General features: G+C 45.7%; 1 protein-coding gene across 1 annotated transcript in view; it reads right to left on the bottom strand.

Annotated features, from left to right (window-relative positions):
* Positions 1-1062: 1062 nt before the first annotated feature.
* Positions 1063-21302, bottom strand: part of camk2d2 (calcium/calmodulin-dependent protein kinase (CaM kinase) II delta 2) — a 56405-nt gene continuing 36165 nt past the window's right edge. The window contains exons 5-18 of the mRNA XM_056280554.1: positions 18617-18689; positions 16194-16296; positions 15891-15974; positions 14467-14561; positions 14226-14348; positions 13408-13491; positions 12792-12834; positions 11534-11574; positions 9706-9765; positions 8032-8076; positions 6218-6266; positions 4254-4329; positions 3686-3780; positions 1063-1295 (exon numbers count right to left, since the gene is read on the bottom strand). Of these exons, the coding sequence (XP_056136529.1) occupies positions 1063-1295; positions 3686-3780; positions 4254-4329; positions 6218-6266; positions 8032-8076; positions 9706-9765; positions 11534-11574; positions 12792-12834; positions 13408-13491; positions 14226-14348; positions 14467-14561; positions 15891-15974; positions 16194-16296; positions 18617-18689 (1204 nt within the window). The remainder of the gene's footprint in view (positions 1296-3685; positions 3781-4253; positions 4330-6217; positions 6267-8031; positions 8077-9705; positions 9766-11533; positions 11575-12791; positions 12835-13407; positions 13492-14225; positions 14349-14466; positions 14562-15890; positions 15975-16193; positions 16297-18616; positions 18690-21302) is intronic.

A 21302-nucleotide genomic window follows, 5' to 3' on the forward strand; every position in this document is an offset into this window, starting at 1 on the left:
GGGATTCACAAACTTAAACGGAAGATATCTTAGCATCATCATAAGATCTTAACAATAGTTCCCCCCCCATGCACTACACAATAGTCTCGGTTTTTCATATAGTACATATATGCTACATTCTCTTATTTCTTATTTCACTGATATAAAGGCAAACTCAATGCAAAGTGTAAGCTGCTCGGCTTTTCGTTACAAGTTAAATTAGTGCTATAATAGGTTGAAATCTTACGAGTCAAACAGTATGACTTAGCTCATAGCAAACATAAATGTAGCCCGTAAACTGTTTACTCCTCTGTTAGCAAGAATAGCAATCCCAATGTGTTTGTTTTGTTTTCATCAACAATCACAATGTATATATATATACATCACCAGAACTAAAGCAAGCTCAAATTTCAACATTCGGATCTTTCAGGTGTTTTGTATTGCACACACAAATACACATAAAAATACAGAACTAATTTTTTTTTTTCCCGGGATAGGTTACAGTAGTAGAGTTTAAACATCTCTATATGATATTTAAAATGCATACCAAAACAGCTTAAAAAAATGTTATCAATATGCTCATTAGATGTCCAGACATGGTGTGCGGCCACCCAGCGGTGGTTCAAATGACGTCCATTAATAAAATGCCATAACAGTAAAATGTATTAGTACTCTTGTCCTGTGCGATGTCATGTCCTTATAGTAGGGGTCAGGGGTCGGAAAGCAGTCAGGGGTTGGCTAGTTGACTGTTCCTCTTGAAGATTTGTTGATGGGATTTTTTTTTAAAAATCTAAATCTTGATATTTCATTAACTGCAACAACAAACAAACAAACAAACAAAAAGCAGACAGAAACAAAAAAAGTTAACATGCATAAGAAGAGTACACACTGCAGTTCACCATATAAACTGATGCTCAGAATGACTGTTGCTGTGACACATTTCACTAAACTGTGCCTTTTCACCTTGTTGTGCATAGCTCTTATATAAACTCTTATGTCACACTTCACTTTCTTGGTGGTTTGGTTTAAACGGGGCTCAAACATAACTTGTCTTATTGGGTGGTCGTGACTGGTGCATGTCTCTTACTGGGAGGGGACGCTGGGGGAGCCGGAGCGGTGGAAGTGAATATTCTGCCACTTGCCATCGCGGCGGTGCCAGACGCGGGTCTCCTCGGACTGCATGGTGCGGGGCATGCCGCTGCTGTCCATGTACTGGGTCAGCCTAATGTAGGCGATGCATGCCGCGTTCTCCCCAATCAGGTGCACGTGTGGGTTCAACAAGATGGTGTGCACCGGCTTGTTCCCTTTAGACAGAGCTGGCAGGAGAGGAGGGTCGGAGAGGAAAATGAGGGGCTGTTTAGTCCAACATTATCTTAAACTACGCTGATAACATGGCTGGATAAGAGGAACAAGTATCATATCATATTCAGACCGGATGACACATCACCCTCTCATTTTCCACACTGGTTAGGGAAGTGTGGTTAACCGCTGTTGTGAAAGTATAGCACTTGTGCACCTGTGTGCGGGCATGCATAGTACGTGCATGCATGTGTGTGTTTTGGTAAGTCTTAACTGAAGGCCAAGTGTAGGGCATGAGAAGACAGTCTGTATCTTGGGGACATAGTTACAGTACACGCAGTAGAGGAAAAGCCTTCTTCATAACACATATTGAACTGGAATAGAGGGAGGCACAGGGCTGGCTACAGGGGGGGGCAAACAATCAGGTACACATGTGGGTTCAACAAGATGGCGTGCATGGGCTTGTTCCCTTTAGACAGAGCTGGCAGGAGAGGAGGATCGGAGAGGAGATGACGGGCTGGTTCATCCAACATCATCTTAAACTACGCTGATAACATGGCTGAATAAGAGAAGAGGTATCATTTACTATCACACTCGGGCCGGATGACCCGTCACCGTCTGCTTTTACACACCGGATAGAAAAGCGTGGTTAAATGCTGTTGTGAAAGTATAGCACTTTTGTACTTTTGAGACTAGAAATCGTTAATCAGTTTGTGATATCCTGGCACTGCTTTAAAAAGAGTTAACAACCGATATGGGTGTGATAAGGCACAGATGGATACTGGACAACAATATACTTGGAAAGTGATTGAGGTTTCTAGGGCATGTCTGATTTATCAGTGCTAATCTTAGCCAGACCAAGGACGCTCTGCTATTTATAGCAGCCATTATTCATTCGAGTGTTTTCGCTCCAAGGATAGTCTATAATCAGAGTCATGCCCTTGTAGTGTACCGGTAAGCAATCTATAAATGCATGACATCATGATAAGAGTCATTATGCAAACCATCTGAAGTCAAACGCTTTAGCTCCACTCATATATAGCCTAACAGATTACCAAACACTGCTCCCTACCAGTTCCTAATAAGGGACATCAAGGGTAGTTCCTTTTTCTTTTCTTTTTTTAGAAGCTGGGTCTTATTTTCTGAAGATTTGTCATCCCTTGTATCAGTTATGATCTCATTTTAGTCACCGACGTTATTTGGGAAATTTTGGACATGGGCTGGACTCAGCTGTGCAACAGTATCTTACTGGGAAACTGAATGAGAGCATTTCAGCAAGTCCAATTTAACCCGATTATGTAAACCACATACAAGTTTTAAGTTACAGTCATCACATTGAGGAGGTACTACCTGGCTCATCTTGCAGGATTGACCGGGCTATACTTACTTTCTTAGTAAAAACCACTGGCTCACTGCTGCTCGGCACAACTGACAAGTCATGGATGAAAAATAAGCAGAAATCATGAACACACTAACCGAGGAACTAGGGCTTTTATTTATTTATTTATTTATTTATTTTGCTGTTGAAAGGACAGGTTTAAGGTTTGTGTTCGGTTACCCCATAACACACCATTGCAAAGTCGCGTCCAATGATGGCCTTGTGTTCAACCCCTCCAAACTGAAGCCAGCGAGTAAAACGGTATCTATAACCAATATGGATGAGGGCAAAAACTACAAGGAAGACCCAAGTTGTAAAAAAGAACAAAACTATTCTTTAATTGTGTTTTAAGTATCAAATTCAGTAAATATTATTGACCTTCGCTGGAAAAATCCGTCTCAGTCCCTCTCCCCAATACTCCTGAACATGAATTGTCTGTGATGAGGCACATAAACTAGAGTAAATAATCCTACAGAAAATTGATCCATTTAACATTTGCCCCTTTTACCTGACCTAAATTCAGACGATTTTCCACATTAACTGCACCCAAGAAATTACCAAGGGGTTGCACATTGAATGTTTTGATAATTTGAAGGAAATCTTCTTTTTTTTTAGTCTTGCATCTATTCGTTTTTCCCATTTCTGAATTCTTAAATGCATCCCATTTTTTCCTCTTTGTTTTGCCATAATGTTGGTTTGGTTTCGTATTCACTTGGGCTGCTCCAGTGTGCGGACTGTAAAGTTTACAACCCGACCCATAATCAATTATAAATTACAAATTATACATAAAGAGAATCACCTCACTGCCATGAAGAGTTTGCTGGTTCAAATCCACGGACCAAATAGGACAATGAAAGTGGATGAACTGCACTTTAGCCCCTTTCGAGGCCTACCAGTACCCCTACTACAATGACTACATACCACGCCTAGTCATTTAATCCATCACACATTTAGTGATTGTCAAGTTTGGTCAATCAGTTTTGTCTTGTTCCTTTAATGACGTGAATTATGTTGGCTAAAACAACTCACCGTTCTCAAAGTAGAAGCGATGGAAGTCGTGCCCCTCCACCAGGTTGCCCAGGGCCTCGGGCTCAAAAGAGGTCAACCCAGGATCACAAATCTTCCTGTTAAGACAGGTGAAGGAGACATATATCGCAAAGTGAGCAGCCAAGAAGTAATCTAGCCAGACATCTCAAGACCTCTGCTACAATAAAGGCCATCGCACACTGGTGCCAGCTGACCTGAGTCAAGAGGAGTGCGCCAGTTCATTTCAATGCAAGGCCCCCACACCGGTGGCAGCTAGCCTTGAGTCGATACGCGTCTACTTGACGAGCCGCAAATTGTCAGGACACTGTTCTATTCCCAGGCATCAGTGCTGCTACAGATTCATATTTTCTGCAAGATTTTTTTTTTTTATACTGGTTTTGCAGGGCAGTGATAAACACAGCGCCTCTCATATTTGGCGGGCATCAGCTAGCACCCCTGTCGTACGCTATGGGCGTAAGTTGACTGGAGTCATCGGACTCGCCGCTGTGTTTTTGCGGCGGTGTGTGCTGGCCTTAACAATCATGCAAGAGTGTGAGACAGCAAAACTTACGCATAGGCCTCAAAGTCTCCATTGTTGATAGATTCGATCAGCTGCTCGGTGACTTTGATAATTTCTTGTTTACGAGCTACAACAAACAATCACAGAGCACCGTCAGCCAGGTAGCACACATACATGGACATCGGAGGAATAGGTCTGAGTGTGGGTCATACTAATCTGACACCAGACCAGTTTCAAATGGACACTAATCTACAAAACAGTAGGATATTGAGCTTATTAGAAATGGAAGGCACGCAAAAAGATCCTTTTTACCGATTTCGTTTCGTTTCGGAGTAACACAACGAAACAGAAATCGGTGCCTCCCATGGCTAATAGTGACACTTGGCAAGGAAAAATAGGACGGTAAAACTCCTTTCACCCCACAGAGCTCAAAACGACCAAAGACAAACCAATGACTAGATGCAGTTGCTCGCTACAGATGTGGTTTTAAAAGATGTTCACGGTTACCTTTATTGTTATTGTTGCAGGCTGGGGGATAGTGAGAAAATAACTTGTCATTTTGTCCAATAAAAAGACACGTTCAAATAACTAATCAGCATCTTCACCACCAATGCCTCCACAGCCGGGGGGGGGGGGGGGAGAAATAGGGCCCCTATACTATAAGAATAGCCATTTGTAAGACAGTTCTGTTAACACGTGTGTGAACTAGGGCTTGGAAAACTACATATATGTGTCATCAGGTATTTGTGCGTAATTATTTGTGCATGAGTGCAAATTAGAGCTGCACAGTATGTATGTCTATTTCTGTGTTTGCACCTGTGTGCATGCATGCATAGTGCATGCATGCGTGTGTGTGTTTGGGTCAGTCTTACTGGAGGCAAGTGTAGGGAGTGAGAAGACAATCTGTATACCTTGGGGACATAGTTAATGTATACACAATAGAGGAAAAGCCGTCTTCATAACACATACTGAACTCAAATACAGGTGGGGCACAGAGCCAAAGGGTAACACAAAAGAAAAACCTCATCATCAAGCTGAATGCTTTTGGGGGGGGGGGGTTTCACTATGAGATCGTTATAATTACGGGTTATCTTTTTTTACCCGACATTCCCGGGGTTTAGTGGAAATTGATCACTTCTCCCTGTGTGTGTTTAACCTTTAGGAATGTCAGGATGAGGCTCGTGCAGGACGGGCGGGGGGGGGGGCACAGAAACCGGCAAATTATAACTTACACACAGGAGGGGGTGAGGGACTGTAGGGACGGAATGTGAGGGGGAGCAGTCTTCCCTCGAGGGATGTCTGAGTTAGAGGGGGAGGGTGGACATGGAGCGTCTCCCCCACTCAGGAGTAACTTACTCTGGACTGAGGAGGTGGGAGATTGCCTTGGCTCAGACATCTGTGAGGAGCGGCCCTTTGAGCTCAACAGACTGCCCACCAAGCTGCCCAGACGAAGGGCTGGCGGATGTTGTATGTGTGTGTGGGGGGGGGGGGGGTGGTGGTGGTCAGGATGAGTGTGTGAGTGTGTGTGGCGGGAAAAGAGATTGTTGGAAAACAAAAATGGATTATTGACAGACAAAAAAAAGGCAACAAAAAAATGGAAAGCTCCTCCAGAAGTGACGAGGAAGAACATTTAGTAGAACTCAAGAAACATAACAAAGGTATTTATATATGAACAAAGCAAGCTGAGCGAGCGGTACCGACTTCAGTGTCGGCGTCGACCATGACTGGGAATGAGGAGGAGTTGAAATGAAAAGTACTGGGCCGATTATATTTCACGAGAGGAGTTAACAGCCGGTTGGAGAATGTGGTGTGGTGTGCACAGGCACTCGACACTCGAGCATTTTTCTCAAGTTGCAGAGAAAGATGAAGATGGAGAGGCACTGCGCTGATGAGGGAGAACCAGGATGTTTGAAGATGGTCAGGATAAACTGTTTTGAAATACACAATATGCAAGTGAGAGAGAGGACACTGACAGAAAAAAAAAGAAAAAAGGAAAATAGATATGGCGTCCATACCTTTCACATCCTCGTCCTCTATGGTGGTATTGGCACTCTCAATGGATTCCTTAGGAAGGACAAGATATGCAAGTGTAGGTTGTTATTCACAACATTCAAATAGTCTGGCTTGCCTGTTTTGTTTTTTTGGGGGGGGGATTTTTTCCCCCCTTGCCAATTATCCCCACTCTTCCGAGCCATCCCGGTCGCTGCTCCACCCCCTCTGCCGATCCGGGGAGGGCCGCAGACTACCACATGCCTCCTCCGATTCATGTGGAGTCACCAGCCGCTTCTTTTCACCTGACAGTGAGGAGTTTCGCCAGGGGGGCGTGGCGCGTGGGAGGATCACACTATTCCCCACTGTTCCCCCTCCCCCCTGAACAGGCGCCCCGACTGACCAGAGGAGGCGCTAGTGCAGCGACCAGGACACACACCCACATCCGGCTTCCCACCCGCTGACACTGCCAGTTGTGTCTGTAGGGATGCCCGGCCAAGCTGGAGGTAATGCGGGGATTCGAACCGGCGATCCTGGTGTTGGTAGGCAACGGAATAGACCGCCACGCCACCCGGACGCCCCCTTGGCTTGCCTGTTTTGTCTTGTACGTTGATATTTTTTCCAATATCAAAATAGAGAACTCTGATCAACTCGTCTCATGCACTGATTTTGCTATATTTAAGTTGACAGAATTAATTGAATTTAAATAGGGTGTTACTGTGTATTCCTTTGTTTTTTAATTGCATTATATAGAATGGGGACTCTTACATAATCGGCTGAAGCTATTAAATTTAACTGGCGCTGTGGACATTGTTGTCATTAAAGGAAAACAACAATCAGATTTGCTGGTAAATCCATATTTTAATGTAAGGACAATAGGGAATCTGTCACGTTGCCCTCTGCTGTTCATAGCGTCCCATTCAATTTCACGCTGGGTTAACCATCCTGCTGACATGGACACCACCACCAGTATGAAGCTGCAATTCAGTGTTCTGGATACACGGGTGTTTTTGTTGCTCTTCCTTCCTGATCTCTTCCAGTCAAAAACTGATCAGCGTGACCCACCAAGACAGATCAAATTTGAATCCAACCACAGAGTGGAACCCCCCCACCACCACCACCATTTTTCTTCCCAAATTTACCCGGCCAATTACCCCACTCTTCCGAGCCGTCCCGGTCTTGGCCCACCCTCTCTGCCGATCCGGGGAGGGCTGCAGACTACCACATGCCTCCTCCGATACATGTGGAGTCACCAGCCGCTTCTTTTCACCTGACTGTGAGGAGTTTCGCCGGGGGGGGAGGGGCGCCCCGACCGACCAGAGGAGGCGCTAGTGCAGCGACCAGGACAAATCCGGCACTCGCAGACACGGCCAAAGATGTCTGTAGGGACGCCCGACCAAGCCGGAGGTAACGCGGGGATTCGAACCAGCGATCCCCGTGTCGGTAGGCAACGGAACAGACCGCCACGCCACCCGGACGCCCAGAGTGGGAAATGTATACTTCCTGCAAATCTTAGTTAGTTGATGAATTTTATTTGACTTGTGCACCAACTGAGCAGCGTTCAGTCAAATGGGCACACTGTTGCCCTGGTTGGACAGGACAGTCCGCTCCTTGTTACAACAGCAGGTCGTGTATTACCAGCCTAACGCTAACGTCCGACAACGTAAACAACCCAGCGGCGTTCCTGTTTGTCTCTAAAGCCCCTCACATGTCCGTATCATTTACTGGATATATGTACGTACACATGTAGCGTCATCAGATTGCATCAAATTGAGAACAGGAAGTGAAAGTGACAACGGCGGACACATTGTAACACCAAACGGCGGACACATTGTAATACCTTGTTTCCGTCCACTGGGTTGTGGATCACAGTAGTCTGTGGTTCCTGGAGAGGAGAGGAGAGGAGGAGGGGAGAAGGAAAAGAAAACATGGGAAGACATGACAGAGGAGAGAAAAGAAAAATCTATGTCCGACCGTGAGTGGGTGTGTGTGTGTGTGAGCGAGCTAAATGGAGGACTAGGGCATTAAGACATCCTATATCTCCTGTTGTGTGTGTGTGTGTGTGTGTGTGCCTATCTATCGGTCTGTATCTGTTTGTCTTACTTCCTTAACATGTCATTGTTATCTTCGGGCTTTTGTCCGGTCTGTAATCAGGGTTTAGTAGAATCGATCCCGACGACGAGCTCAGCCCTCCTAATCACTCAACCAGATTACACTAGATTATATCATCAACCGACAGCCTGCCGGTGTGTGTGTGTGTGTGTGTGTGTGTGTGTGTGTGTGTGTGTGTGTGTGCACGCGCGCATGCACATGCATGCATGCGCCCGAGTCTGTATGTCATGACAGCGAGCGGGAGCGACGGGAGGAAGAGAGAAGACAGGCGTCGTGTGCATGTATTCATGGGTAGTCGACATCGCGGCGAATGAGAGCGCAGAAAGCCGTTGACGTCATGCGGAGCAGCGGTCACGTGATCTCGTGCAGACAGCCGTTCAGCAAACACCATGCACAGGCCAGCGAGCAACAAGCGAACGGATCAGTTAAATGTAGCATCATAGCAAACCCAAGGGATCAGCACCCTCTAAGTCGGTGTTTCCCCAACCCAGTCCTCAAGGACCCCCTATCCTGCAGGTTTTCATTGTAACCCTGCATAGGTAGCCCTGCTTGTACGTACTCAACCAATCATCTCATAGCACTTAATTATGCAAGGTGTGCAACGTCTGACTTAATTCATTGCTGATTGGTTGAATAACTACAAACAGGGCTACCTATGCAGGGTTACAATGAAAACCTGCAGGATAGGGGGTCCTTGAGGACTGGGTTGGGAAACACTGCTCAAAGTCTATATCCATGCAGAGTCACACCATCTGAGCAGCGAAGCCTAAAGAAAGCACAGCCTAGGGACCACTGTTTTGTCAAGGGATGAAAAGGTGGGGGTGGGGGATGGGGGTGGGGGGGTTGAGGTAGAGGTTACCCCTAAAAACAAATCTAAGGCCACCCTAATTGATGCCTGACCCAAATGAGTGTGTCCAGGCTTCTTGATCCAGCCAGTAACGAGCACTATACTTATCTAGCGATTACAAACTCTAGTCAAGCTCTACATGAGCCATGCACGCTGAGATATAGGAGTTCGTTATATTCTGGGGTTAGCTGAGACTAGTATGTTAAAGCTGGGCCATGCCGGGCTGTGACGAAAGCCTGTGCACACTATAAATATTTCATTCAGGGATAAGCCTGACCTTGAGCTGCTGGATGAGAGTCTGTTTCCCCCATCATGATAGTACATATCTAGTACCATATAACTTTTACCCTACGTATTGTTGTACAACTGCTTTAGATTCTTGTCCAAATGCTCAAATTCTAATGATGCTGACATTGAAATCACTCCTAATTTGACCCCAATGTGAGTGGGTAGGGTGAACCTGTACCTTCTCCGCGGTGGGTTGCCAGGTAGGGAGGTGCAGGGGGTTTTTTTGTGGGTGAAAGTGTGGGTGTAGGTGAAGTTGCGCATGTATACCAGTGCAGGGGCAGGGCCTGTGTCTTTGGGACTGGTCACTATGTTGGCTTTGTTGTTGACCTGCAGGGGGCAGTGTAGAGGGAAATGACACACACGTGTATTTGCATACAGATCAAAAACCTACACGCACGCGCACGCACCCAAACAGCGTGTGTAATTAGCCTCCTTCCCACGTGTCCTCAGTCCCTCTGTTTTCAAGGTTTTAAGTTACCAATGGCCATCTTGTTTTTAGAAAGGTATTCTCATTATTTTAGTGAAGGTGGGTGGATGAGCGAATCGTTCAGTTTACTGGACTGACTCAGATGTGGTGTCAGTGCTGTGACATCCCTCAACACAAACTCCATTCAGGCTGAGCGTTGTTTTCTGTTCTATGACTTGGAAATTACGCTAACACGTTAGACTGGCTGGCTTCAGCAGAAGGGATTATGCTTTCGATAGCAGTCTAACAACTATAATGCCGTTTTGTTATCTAACTTAATTTACTATATTACCCACAGGTATTAAGCGCAAAGCTTTTTATTTATTTTTTTTTGTCATATGAAGCATCCATGATTCAGCATCTCTAATGTATAATACATCCGTTATCCAAACCGCTTATCCTACTCAGGGTCGCGGGATGCAGGAGCCTATCCCAACAGTCATTGGGGGGCAGGCAGGGGGACACCCTGGACAGGCCGCCAGTCCATCACAAGGCCGACACACACACACACACATTCACACCTAGGGACAATTTAGTACGGCTGATTCACCTGACCTACGTGTCTTTGGACTGTGGGAGGAAACCGGAGCCCCCGGAGGAAACCCACAGACACGGGGAGAACAGGTAAACTCCACACAGAGGACGACCTGGGATGACCCCCAAGGTTGGACTACCCCGGGGTTCGAGCCCAGGACCTTATTGCTGTGAGGCAACTGCGCTAGCCACTACGCCACCGTGCCGCCCGCATCTCTTATGTATAATAACACACTCAATAAAGAGAAGACCTGTCATATAGATGACAACTCTACACGAAGACAGCCGGTACCCCCAACACCTCTAGTTGTACCATTGATAACGACTGCCTCTATTCTTTACCCTGAAGGGACAGGGACACATGGGGAAAGAAAACCCCGTGAGAATGTAACATGCAGTTTGTCACAGTGAGACCCAAACACAGTGACGCTGATTCGTTGAAGGTATGCAGAGGCCCAATCTAAAATCCAGCCCCACAAAATACAAACAAACAATGCGAGTTAAGCACACACTGCACACACAATAAGGCATGTGTGTGTACAGGTATGTTGCACTTAACACACACACGCACACACACACACACACACACACACACACACACACACACACACACACACACACACACACACACACACACACACACACACACACACACACACACACCCCTCTTATTCAAAAGGGCTGATCTCGGATTGAGCCCTACACACAAACAGAATTCAATGCACAGAACTACATGGGCTCTGAATTAGGAAATTAAGGGACTGCAGGGAACTATTAAGGGATTATAGGAAACGGGAGTCCTGGGCTACGGATGAACGATAAGGAGGAAGAGAAGCACTAATGGGAATAGACTTAGGACCAAATTACACTGAAAAGGTAACTCGCACAGAGTAAACATGGTCCGCTGTGCCACGAGAGCCACTGTGAACCCAGTCTGATAAAATAGCGACCGTTGCCCACTGCTAGGAGCGACTTTCCCTGAATGATGATGTCACACTGCAAGTGCACGATGCACATCTCTCAGGCTCCTCAGACACCAAACGTTTCAACCGATTTGTGCAGAGTCTCTTTCCGGTTTGGTGCAAAGTGACTCACCTTGACGCCATCTGGCTTCTTGTTGAGCAAACTCTTGGCTGCTGTTGAGGGGGAAGAAAACAAACAGAGCATCAGACATCCCACATGAGACCCTGAACTCGAGGCTATGCTAACATGCAGCAAGCAGATCAGTCAGCTGATATCTTCCAAATCTAAACGTATAGTTTTTCTACTTGATGAACCGTAATGCAAACACAGCATTCTTCCCAAGCGGCATCATCACTTAGCAATTCCGTCCCCCTACAGCGTGATTGGAGAGAGGGTGGGTGGTTGTTTGGATGCATATTTGGTGAGGTAAAGGGTGCTGATATGCAAATGAGTTGTGCTTATAACCCATCGACTTCTCATTTCAAAACGGGCTCACGCACAGTCTCATTTCTCCTCAGTTCACTGAAATAAGGAGCAGATATGCATACGTACACATGCATGCATCCACTGCCACTAAATCACACGCTCTCTCTTTCTCTAGCGCTCTCTGTCTTTCACCTTTCTCTCGTTCTCTCTCTCTCTCCTGTCTGCACTCACATGGTACAAACAAAAACTGTTATATTGCATTAACATGCACATCAAAATACATGCTGTAGTCCTCTGTTAATTTCATTCAGAGCTCAGAGCTTGTGTTCTGCAGGCGTGAGATAGAGATTCTCGGTTCAGCGTTGCTCATCTAAGTACCACACAGTTAAATTTGCATGCATATGTGGTCAGCTATGAAAGAGAAGGTCAATTCAGACATAACAGTTTATTGGTTGGTGGGTGGGGACATCCCTACCCACTTACCAGAAGACTTCATTCCAGAAAACTTACCTCAAATGGATACCAAAATCCAAACAAAAGAAGGAAAGAAACGTTTAAACAAGGAAGAAAATGATGAATAAAAAGCTAGTTATGTGTCAGTATCTGATTTGACTGAAAAGCAAGTTGACTTGAAAGAATAAGGGGAAGAAAGGGCTAATGCATATTACCGTGGAATGGAGAGGGAAACAGGAAACAAAAAAAGAGAGGTCACAAAACAACATGCAAATAAAAGGGAGTACAGAAAGAGAAAGGCAGGACTGAGATAAAGTGAAAAGGAGTGTGAAACAGGGAAGGAGAGAGAGTAAGCAAGTGAGAGAGAAAGGGCTAGGTGTATTAGCATTGGCAACTTAGCGCCAAGGTTATCTTAGCTCCATCGGAAAAAGAAGAAGAAGAGAAGGATGACCTTGGGGCTAAGATGCTGGCGGGAAACTCAATTCTGGTCACCCGGCAGAGAGGAACATACCTGAGAAGTTTCTTGTGACCAGCAAAGTGGTCAATATGGCTCCCTGCAGTGTTATGAAGGAAGGAAGGAAGGAAGGGAGGAAGGAAGAAACATGAGAAACAAAGGGAACAGACAAAAAAAAAAAAGGAAAGTTGAAGTAGTCAGGTAGGCATGGTATTTTAGCAAGAAAAGAGAAAGATCAGCTTCATGGTTATAGCCAGAAAGAGAAAAACATCAAAAAGGCTAGGAAGATGGCTTCAGGGAGTGATGTGCCATGGAGGTACATGTGTATGCAGGTTGTCTTTCCAACCCAACACTCATTAACAAACACATCTTCAAGCAGAGGACCTGTCAAACAAATCTTCTTTTGATTTGTTTGACTGGTCCTCATTTGTTTGACCGGTCAAACAAAAAAATGTTTTTGTTTGACCGGTCAAACAAATTTTCTTTCCCAACCCAACACTCCCAAAGAAAAGCAGCATATACATGTACCTCCATAGCACTTGGTTAAATGTCACTGTTTTAGAGTAACCTCGAGCAGTCCAGAGTGGGAAGACAGTTAAGAGAGGAGAGAGGATGAAGAGATGGCTTGAGTTAGAAAAAAAAAAAGAGGGACGAAGAATTACTAGATACTCGCCTTGAGTTTCCTCCTGGCGTTGAACTTCTTCAGACACTCCACAGTCTCCTGCCTGTGCATCATGGAAGCTACCGTGGATCGTTGCTTGAGGAGGATAGTGAGAGGGTATAAGGATTAGAAAAGGAAGGAGGACAGGAAGAACGTGGGAATGTTTTAACGTGTTATAACGTGTTTTACCAGTCACTCAGAGAATTGATTTCAGAATATTGCTGCTTGTCTATAAATCACTTTGTGGCTCTGGGCCCAAATGCATCTCTGACAGGCTTGTGTCATATGAATCTTCTAGGACCCTTAGGTCAACTGGGGATGGCCTATAGGCCATCCCAAGCTCCGACCTTGACCACTTTTAAATTAAAGTTAAAAACATCCCTATTTTGTACTGCTTACCTTGCCCTGTGACATCTTTTTAGCTGAATAGCCTTTAGCTTAACTAGTTTACTTTTAAGTCTTTTATCCTTTGTATTTTTTGTCTGTACTTTTGCACTTTTTCAAGATTTTTAATTGTAAAATTGTATACCTTTTACCTTTGTAATTTTGTCACTCTGTAAAGCAGTTTGAATTGCCCTAGTGTATGAAATGTGCTGTACAAATAACGTTGCCTTGCCTTGCCTATAGCAATGGTCAATGTTAGATTACATGTATATGATTGTGCATGGAGCATTATGTTTGTAGGTGTTTCTATGTATGTTTGCTTTTGATTGTCGTACTTTATGAGGACTGGTCTAATTTATCTGTTAACTGGAAAGTGCCTGAGCGTGTGTGTGTGTGTGTGTGTGTGTGTGTGTGTGTCTGCGTTTGGCTGGGTATCAGACACATACACAGATCCAGGGGTGTTTAAGGGCCTCTGTGGCAGTGATGCGCTTGCTGGGGTTGATGGTCAGCATCTTGTTGATCAGGTCTTTGGCCTCAGGGGTTACTGTGTCCCACTCTGGGGACGGGAACTGGGAGAAACCAAGAGATCATTTAATACTCAGAAAGACAAAAAAAAAAGCCCCAGAAATCAAGCTAGCTGTGTACTTCTTCTGGCAAGCAAAATAAGAAAATGAGTGACAAACTCACATCGTAGGCCCCTGCCTTGATTTGCTGGTAGAGGCGATGCTGGTCCTCGTCCCAGAAAGGTGGGTAGCCCACCAGTAAGATGTACAAAATCACACCTGGCAAAAAGGGACGTGTTACACAATTACCAAACAGCAATGCCTATTGCAGCCAAGAAATGTCCCTCAGCAACAGAAAAAAAAAATCCATTCATACAGTATATAAGAAACACATTTCCGTCAAAACACCTCAGGAAAATGAAACCGCCACGATGATGTTGCCATCGCCTACTAAAAGAGAAACAATCATGATTTTCAACATCTCTATATGAGGTGGGGATAACACATTGGCAGCCATAATGCTGAGCAGTCTTCTGTGAGACTGTGAAACGTTGCCGAAATTGAGTAATGTGTCCGGGTAGCGCAGCGGTCTATTCCGTTGCCTACCAACATGGGGATCGCCGGTTCAAATCCCCTCGTTACCTCCGGCAGGGTCGGGCTTCCCTACAGACACAATTGGCCGTGTCTGCAGGAGGATGCTAGATCCAACAGGGTGTAGGCACGGAAGCAGACGTGATTGGTTGTTGGTTAGGGTTAGAGTTTAAACTCTTTTTGAATTTCCATTGTTAGCAAGTGTTAATGTTAGCTATCGTTACAGTACGATCTGGCAATGTTAAGGTCAGTTGTAAGCTAGCTAGCTAAATGTTTCAGTGCGCATCATTTGTTTCAAGTCAGTGCGCTTCGAGGTTCTGCGCTGTCTATTGGCCGACGCAACAGCCGATCACAGCTACTTCCGTGCCTACACCCCGTTGGATCTAGCATCAACCGTGTCTGTGGGTGGAAAGCCGGATGCGGGTATGTGTCCTGGTCGCTGCACTAGCGCCTCCTCTGGTCGATCAGGGCACCTGTTCAGGGGGGAGGGGGGATCTAGGGGGGAATAGCGTGATCCTCCCACATGCGACGTCCCCCTGGTGAAACTCCTCACTGTCAGGTGAAAAGAAGCGGCTGGCAACTCCACATGTATCGGAGGAGGCATGTGGTAGTCTGCAGCCCTCCCCGGATCAGCGGAGGGGGTGGAGCTGCGACTGGGACAGCTCAGAAGAGTGGGGTAATTGGCCAAAGAACAACTGGGGAGAAAAAGGAGGGGAAATCCGAAAAAAGAAAATGTGAGTAACAATGCTTCATACAGTTGTTGAAGCGAATGCTATACATGCTATTCACAAATTGTCCACCAGTCAATGGTTGACACAAGTTCAGCAGTGTTTCGGAGACACACAGAGACGGTTCAATCATTATGGCTGCTAATGGACCGTTATATATGTAAAGATGATGTCGAAAATTGTGATTGTTCACCTTCAACATAGTCACGCAGACCATGGAGTTGTCAGGATGAAAAAAAAAATGAAAGGTGAAAAAAAACTCAAAAGAAAGAGCTCAAATGTCATTTACCACAAGCCCACATGTCCACAGGCTTCCCGTACGGGTCTTTCCTCAGGACTTCCGGAGACAAGTAGCCCGGAGTGCCGGCAAAGCCTGGAAGAGTGAGAGGAGAGGAGGGAGATGTGAAACAGAAAGAGGGAGTCGATGATCAGGCACTGAGGCTTGGCGGATTGATTTATTCATTAGAAAAGTGAATGGTGGTCACAGCTGAATAGAGAAGTCAAGTGTTTACTGTCTGACAGTTTGACTTTGACTGATCAATAGATGAGTGGATGAATGGATGGGTGGATGGATGGACAGATGCATACTCACCAAACCATGCCTGCTGGTCCCCCTGCACCTCGATAGCCAGCCCAAAGTCAGCCAACTTGACCGCCGCCCCCTTCAGCTTACTGGCCAATAGAAGGTTCTCAGGCTGGGGGGGGCGGAGTCAAACAGGTTAGAGGCGAACAAGTCAAAGGCTCAAGGACCAAGTTGCCCACAGACACAGATCTAGGATCAGATTAGCCTCACCAAATCCTAATCCAAACCATTAGGGGTAAAAACACTAAACTGCTCTTAAATCAGTGTCCGGGGCAAGTCCCTGTGTGTCAGACGCAGGAAAGACTGACAGTGACGCGTACAGGACTCAGGGCTGTGGTGGGACAGATCTCTCCCTGACAACGGACACTTCCACACTGTAGCGGTACGCTTGTTTTCCTCCGTCTCATGGATTCTGAGTGAAAGGGTTGGTGCCAGACATGAAAACCGCTCCACACTTAACACCAACCCCAGTGTGTTTAAATCCATGAGTCGTAACAAAAGTACACACCGCAGGGAGAAGCCTAAGGGAGGAGGTGTAGCGTGGCAGGAAACATGGGTGTATTAACGCCAGACTCAGTCACACGTGGGCACATTTGGGGTAAAAACAAACACACACCACATGCTGACAAACACAATTTTGCATACTGATGAACATATGAAAGCCTGCAGCACACACGGACACAACACACAGGTGCACAGGCTGGAAAGGTCTGTGCTCACCTCGGGCCATTTAGACTGTGTGCACAAATGAATAATGCATTTGCCAACATCCGCTTGCTCTGACTGTCAGGAAAGCCTGTGCAGAATCCTTTCAAAGCCTGTGCACAACAACTCAACACTCACAAACCTTATGACAACTGTGCAGTTTCTATATGAGAGAGCAAAAAGCCCAGTAAGCCAACATGGCTATTCTGGGTGGTGGGGGGTGGGGTTGGATTTTTCTTCCTTTTGCTCCCAATTGTAGTTGGCCAATTACCCCACTCTTCCGAGCCGTCCCGGTCGCTGCTCCACGCCCTCTGCCGATCCGGGGAGGGCTGCACATTACCCCCCCCCCCCGAACAGGCGCCCCGACCGACCAGAGGAGGCGCTAGTGCAGTGACCCGGACACATACCCGCAACCCGGCTTCCCACCCGCAGACACGGCCAATTGTTTTTGTAGGGACGCCCGACCAAGCCGGAGGGATTTGAACCGGCGATCCGGTCACGCCAACCAGACGGGTTATTCTGGGTTTACGAGGATAAGATCACTTTAGCTGTCTCAGCAATACGTTCAGAATTCATATGAATCGACAGATTCGTTTTTCTTTCCCTCCTCTACAGATCAAACCCCCGGGAGGTCATCAGAATGCACTTCACTGCCGGAAGATTCAGGACCTCGGAAAATATTTCAGATCTCGCCCCAGTTTTTTTTTTTTTTTTTTACAATCATGCAAATGGTCTGTCATTCATGGGTTTCTGGCTTGTGCTTGCTTCTCATCACTGGAGCAACAGACTAAGCATAAATGAACACACACACACACAAACACACACACACACACACACACACACACACACACACTGAACACACACTGAACACAGAACGATGACGTTCGAGGGAACTCAAATAAAGTGGGTAGCATGAGGCTTTAGATAGATAGATAGATAGATAGATAGATAGATAGATAGATAGATAGATAGATAGATAGATAGATAGATAGATAGATAGATAGATAGATAGATAGATAGATAGATAGATAGATAGATAGATAGATAGATAGATAGATAGATAGATAGATAGATAGATAGATAGATAGATAGTTTTAGGTGTCTGCTGTTAAATGAGCTAAACCAACCAGCTTCTAGGACACCTGCGAGGAAAATTAATATTTTAAAATGGGTGAATGAAGCTCAATAAACCCACATGAAAGAAGTTTTTTTTCCTCCCGCTCGAGTAAATAGTGGTTGATTTTTGTTTGCTTTACTTTTCAACTCAAATGGCAAGATAAGGAAAGAGAAAAAGCTATTGATTTAAACTTGTACACCTTGTCAGTACATGTCCTCTGCCTCATGCGGGCTTGTGTGTAAATCAGGGCCGGACAGTCCTGCGGTTGCGGCTGCAGGGCGGGACAGGCCTGCGGTTGCGGCTGCATGGCCGGAAAGGCCTGCGGTTGCGGCTGCATGGCCGGACAGGCCTGCGGTTGCGGCTGCATGGCCGGACAGGCCTGCGGTTGCGGCTGCATGGCCGGACAGTCCTGCGGTTGCGGCTGCAGGGCCGGACAGTCCTGCGGTTGCGGCTGCATGGCCGGACAGTCCTGCGGTTGCGGCCGCAGGGCCGGACAGGCCTGCGGTTGCGGCTGCAGGGCCGGACAGGCCTGCGGTTGCGGCTGCAGGGCCGGACAGTCCTGCAGTTGCGGCTGCAGGGCCGTGGCTGTGCTCTTCGTGTGCATACAAACCTTCAGATCCCTATGAACTATTCCATTGACATGGCAGTGATGGACGCTCTCCAGGATCTGCTGTATGCAGTGGCTGTGGCGGGGTGACGGGGGTAAAGGGTGGGTGTAGGAGGGTCAGACAGATGCGAGGGAAAAGAAACGGGGAGATACAGAGGCAGAGAAAAGCAGAGGTAAGTGATGAACGGAGCGGAAAGAGAACGGTAAAAATAGCTCCGTAACACGGTTTTCCATGTCCCTCTCATTAGCACCTGGTAGGTGTTGCTCTATTGTCTCGAGGGCCGACATGAAGTCACACACACATACGTAGGTCATCTTCACAACAGCTGTTGCATTACATGTTTTACATAATACACACAGCAAAACAAAAAAAGATTCACAATGTCTAATAAAAACATGCTTTATATGCTGGTATGGTTATTGATCATGTTCTCTCTCTCTCTCTCTCTCTCTGCTCTCTCTCTTTGCTGTCTCTCTGCTCTCTCCCTCTCTCTCTATGCTCTCTCTCTCTCTCTCTGCTCTCTCTCTCTGCTCTCTCTCTCTCTGCTCTCTCTCTCTCTCTCTTTGCTCTCGTTCTCTATGCTCTTTCTCTGCTCCCTCTCCCTATGCTCCCTCTCTCTCTCTTTGCTCTCTCTCTATGCTCTTTCTCTGCTCTCTCTCTGTCTTTGCTCTCTCTGCTCTCTCTTTCTCAATTCAATTCAATTCAATATGTGCTTTATTGGCATGACATACGTTTGTGTACATATTGCCAAAGCATGTAAAACAACACAACACAATACAACAATGATTATCATAATAACAGCAACAACAACAATGATTATGATATCAAACAACAACAGTAGCAACAGGTGCCGTCACCCACTGTCTCTCAGGTTGTGGCAGGACAATATAAGTCTTGCTGCAATGCTCGCCGCTGGCCCCCCCCCTCCCAGGACCACCCGCAGCTTACCTGCGTCGTCCATTTCCTGCTACTCTGGAATCACATGTTCCAGCTCCTGGACAAAAGCCCGGCACTGTTTTCCAAAATTTGTCACATTTAAGGAGGAAGTGCCCCTCTGTCCCCACCTCATCTGCCATGCACTGACCACATGTTCGTTGCTCTTTTGGCAATGATGTCTTTTTGTGTCTCCCCTTTTCAATGGCTAGACTGTGGTCACTGAGCCTGTATCTGGTGAGGGTCTGTCGCTGCTTCCTGTCTCAGACAGTTAAGAGGTCTTCTTCCAGATCATAGTTTGTTTTTAGGGCCCGATAGACTTCTGGTTTGTTTTGAGTTTTGATTTCAGCATTCCAATGTTTCAGATAATTGTTCTTGCTTTGTTTTATAGCTGATTTATCCTCATGTTGGTTTGTTTTATAGCTGATTTATCCTCATGTTTGTTTTATAGCTGATTTATCCTCATGTTGGTTTGTTTTATAGCTGATTTATCCTCATGTTGGTTTGTTTTATAGCTGATTTATCCTCATGTTAGTTTGTTTTATAGCTGATTTATCCTCATGTTAGTTTGTTTTATAGCCGATTTATCCTGTTTGTTTGTTTTATAGCTGATTTATCCTCATGTTGGTTTGTTTTATAGCTGATTTATCCTCATGTTAGTTTGTTTTATAGCTGATTTATCCTCATGTTAGTTTGTTTTATAGCTGATTTATCCTCATGTTGGTTTGTTTTATAGCTGATTTATCCTCATGTTGGTTTGTTTTATAGCTGATTTATCCTCATGTTGGTTTTATAGCTGATTTATCCTCATGTTGGTTTGTTTTATAGCTGATTTATCCTCATGTTGATTTGTTTTATAGCTGATTTATCCTCATGTTGGTTTGTTTTATAGCTGATTTATCCTCATGTTGGTTTGTTTTATAGCTGATTTATCCTCATGTTTGTTTGGGATGCAGTGCTGGCCTGAGGTTGGTTGGTCTTAGTATTTGTTAAAGGATTAGTGAGTCTCAGAGCCAGCTGCTTCAGGGGACTCTTTTCGGGGTTCAGTTCTTGGGTTTTCAGAGCTTTAAAGTGCAATGTATTTGTTGGGCTTGTATTTAAGTGCATCCAGAAATTTAGAGATCTCTTTTGTACATTTATCAATAATGAAAACCGGCCTAATTCTGCCCTACATGCGTTGTTTGGTGTTTTCCTTTGTATTTTCAGAATCGTTCTACAGAATTCAGCATGTAGGGTTTCTGCTGGATGCTTGTCCCATCTAGTGCGGCTGGGAAGACTGAGTGGACCCCATACCTCACTTCCATACAGCGCAATGGGAAGAATTACACTATCAAACAGTTTGCACCAGATGGAAATTGGTATATCAATGTTAAAGAATTTATTTTTAATTGCATATAGAGCTCTGCGAGCTTTTTGTTTTAGGTTATCCACTGCCCTACTGAAACCCCCCAATGCTGTAATAAGTAGACCAAGGTAAGTCTACTGCATCGTATGCTCTAAGGTGATGCTACCTAGAGTCAACTGGTATCCATTTTCCTGACATCTGGGCTTCTTCTGGAAGATCTCTTTCTCTCTCTCTCTCTGCTCTCTTTCTCAGCTATATCTCTCTGTGCTCTCTTTCTCTGCTCTCTCTCTCTCTGCTCTCTTTCTCTGCTATATCTCTCTGTGCTCTCTCTCTCTCTCTCTCTCTGCTCTCTCTCTCTCTGCTCTCTTTCTCTGCTATATCTCTCTGTGCTCTCTCTCTCTCTCTGCTCT

This window comes from Lampris incognitus, chromosome 5, assembly GCF_029633865.1.
Source record: "Lampris incognitus isolate fLamInc1 chromosome 5, fLamInc1.hap2, whole genome shotgun sequence".
NCBI classification, from domain to species: domain Eukaryota; kingdom Metazoa; phylum Chordata; class Actinopteri; order Lampriformes; family Lampridae; genus Lampris; species Lampris incognitus.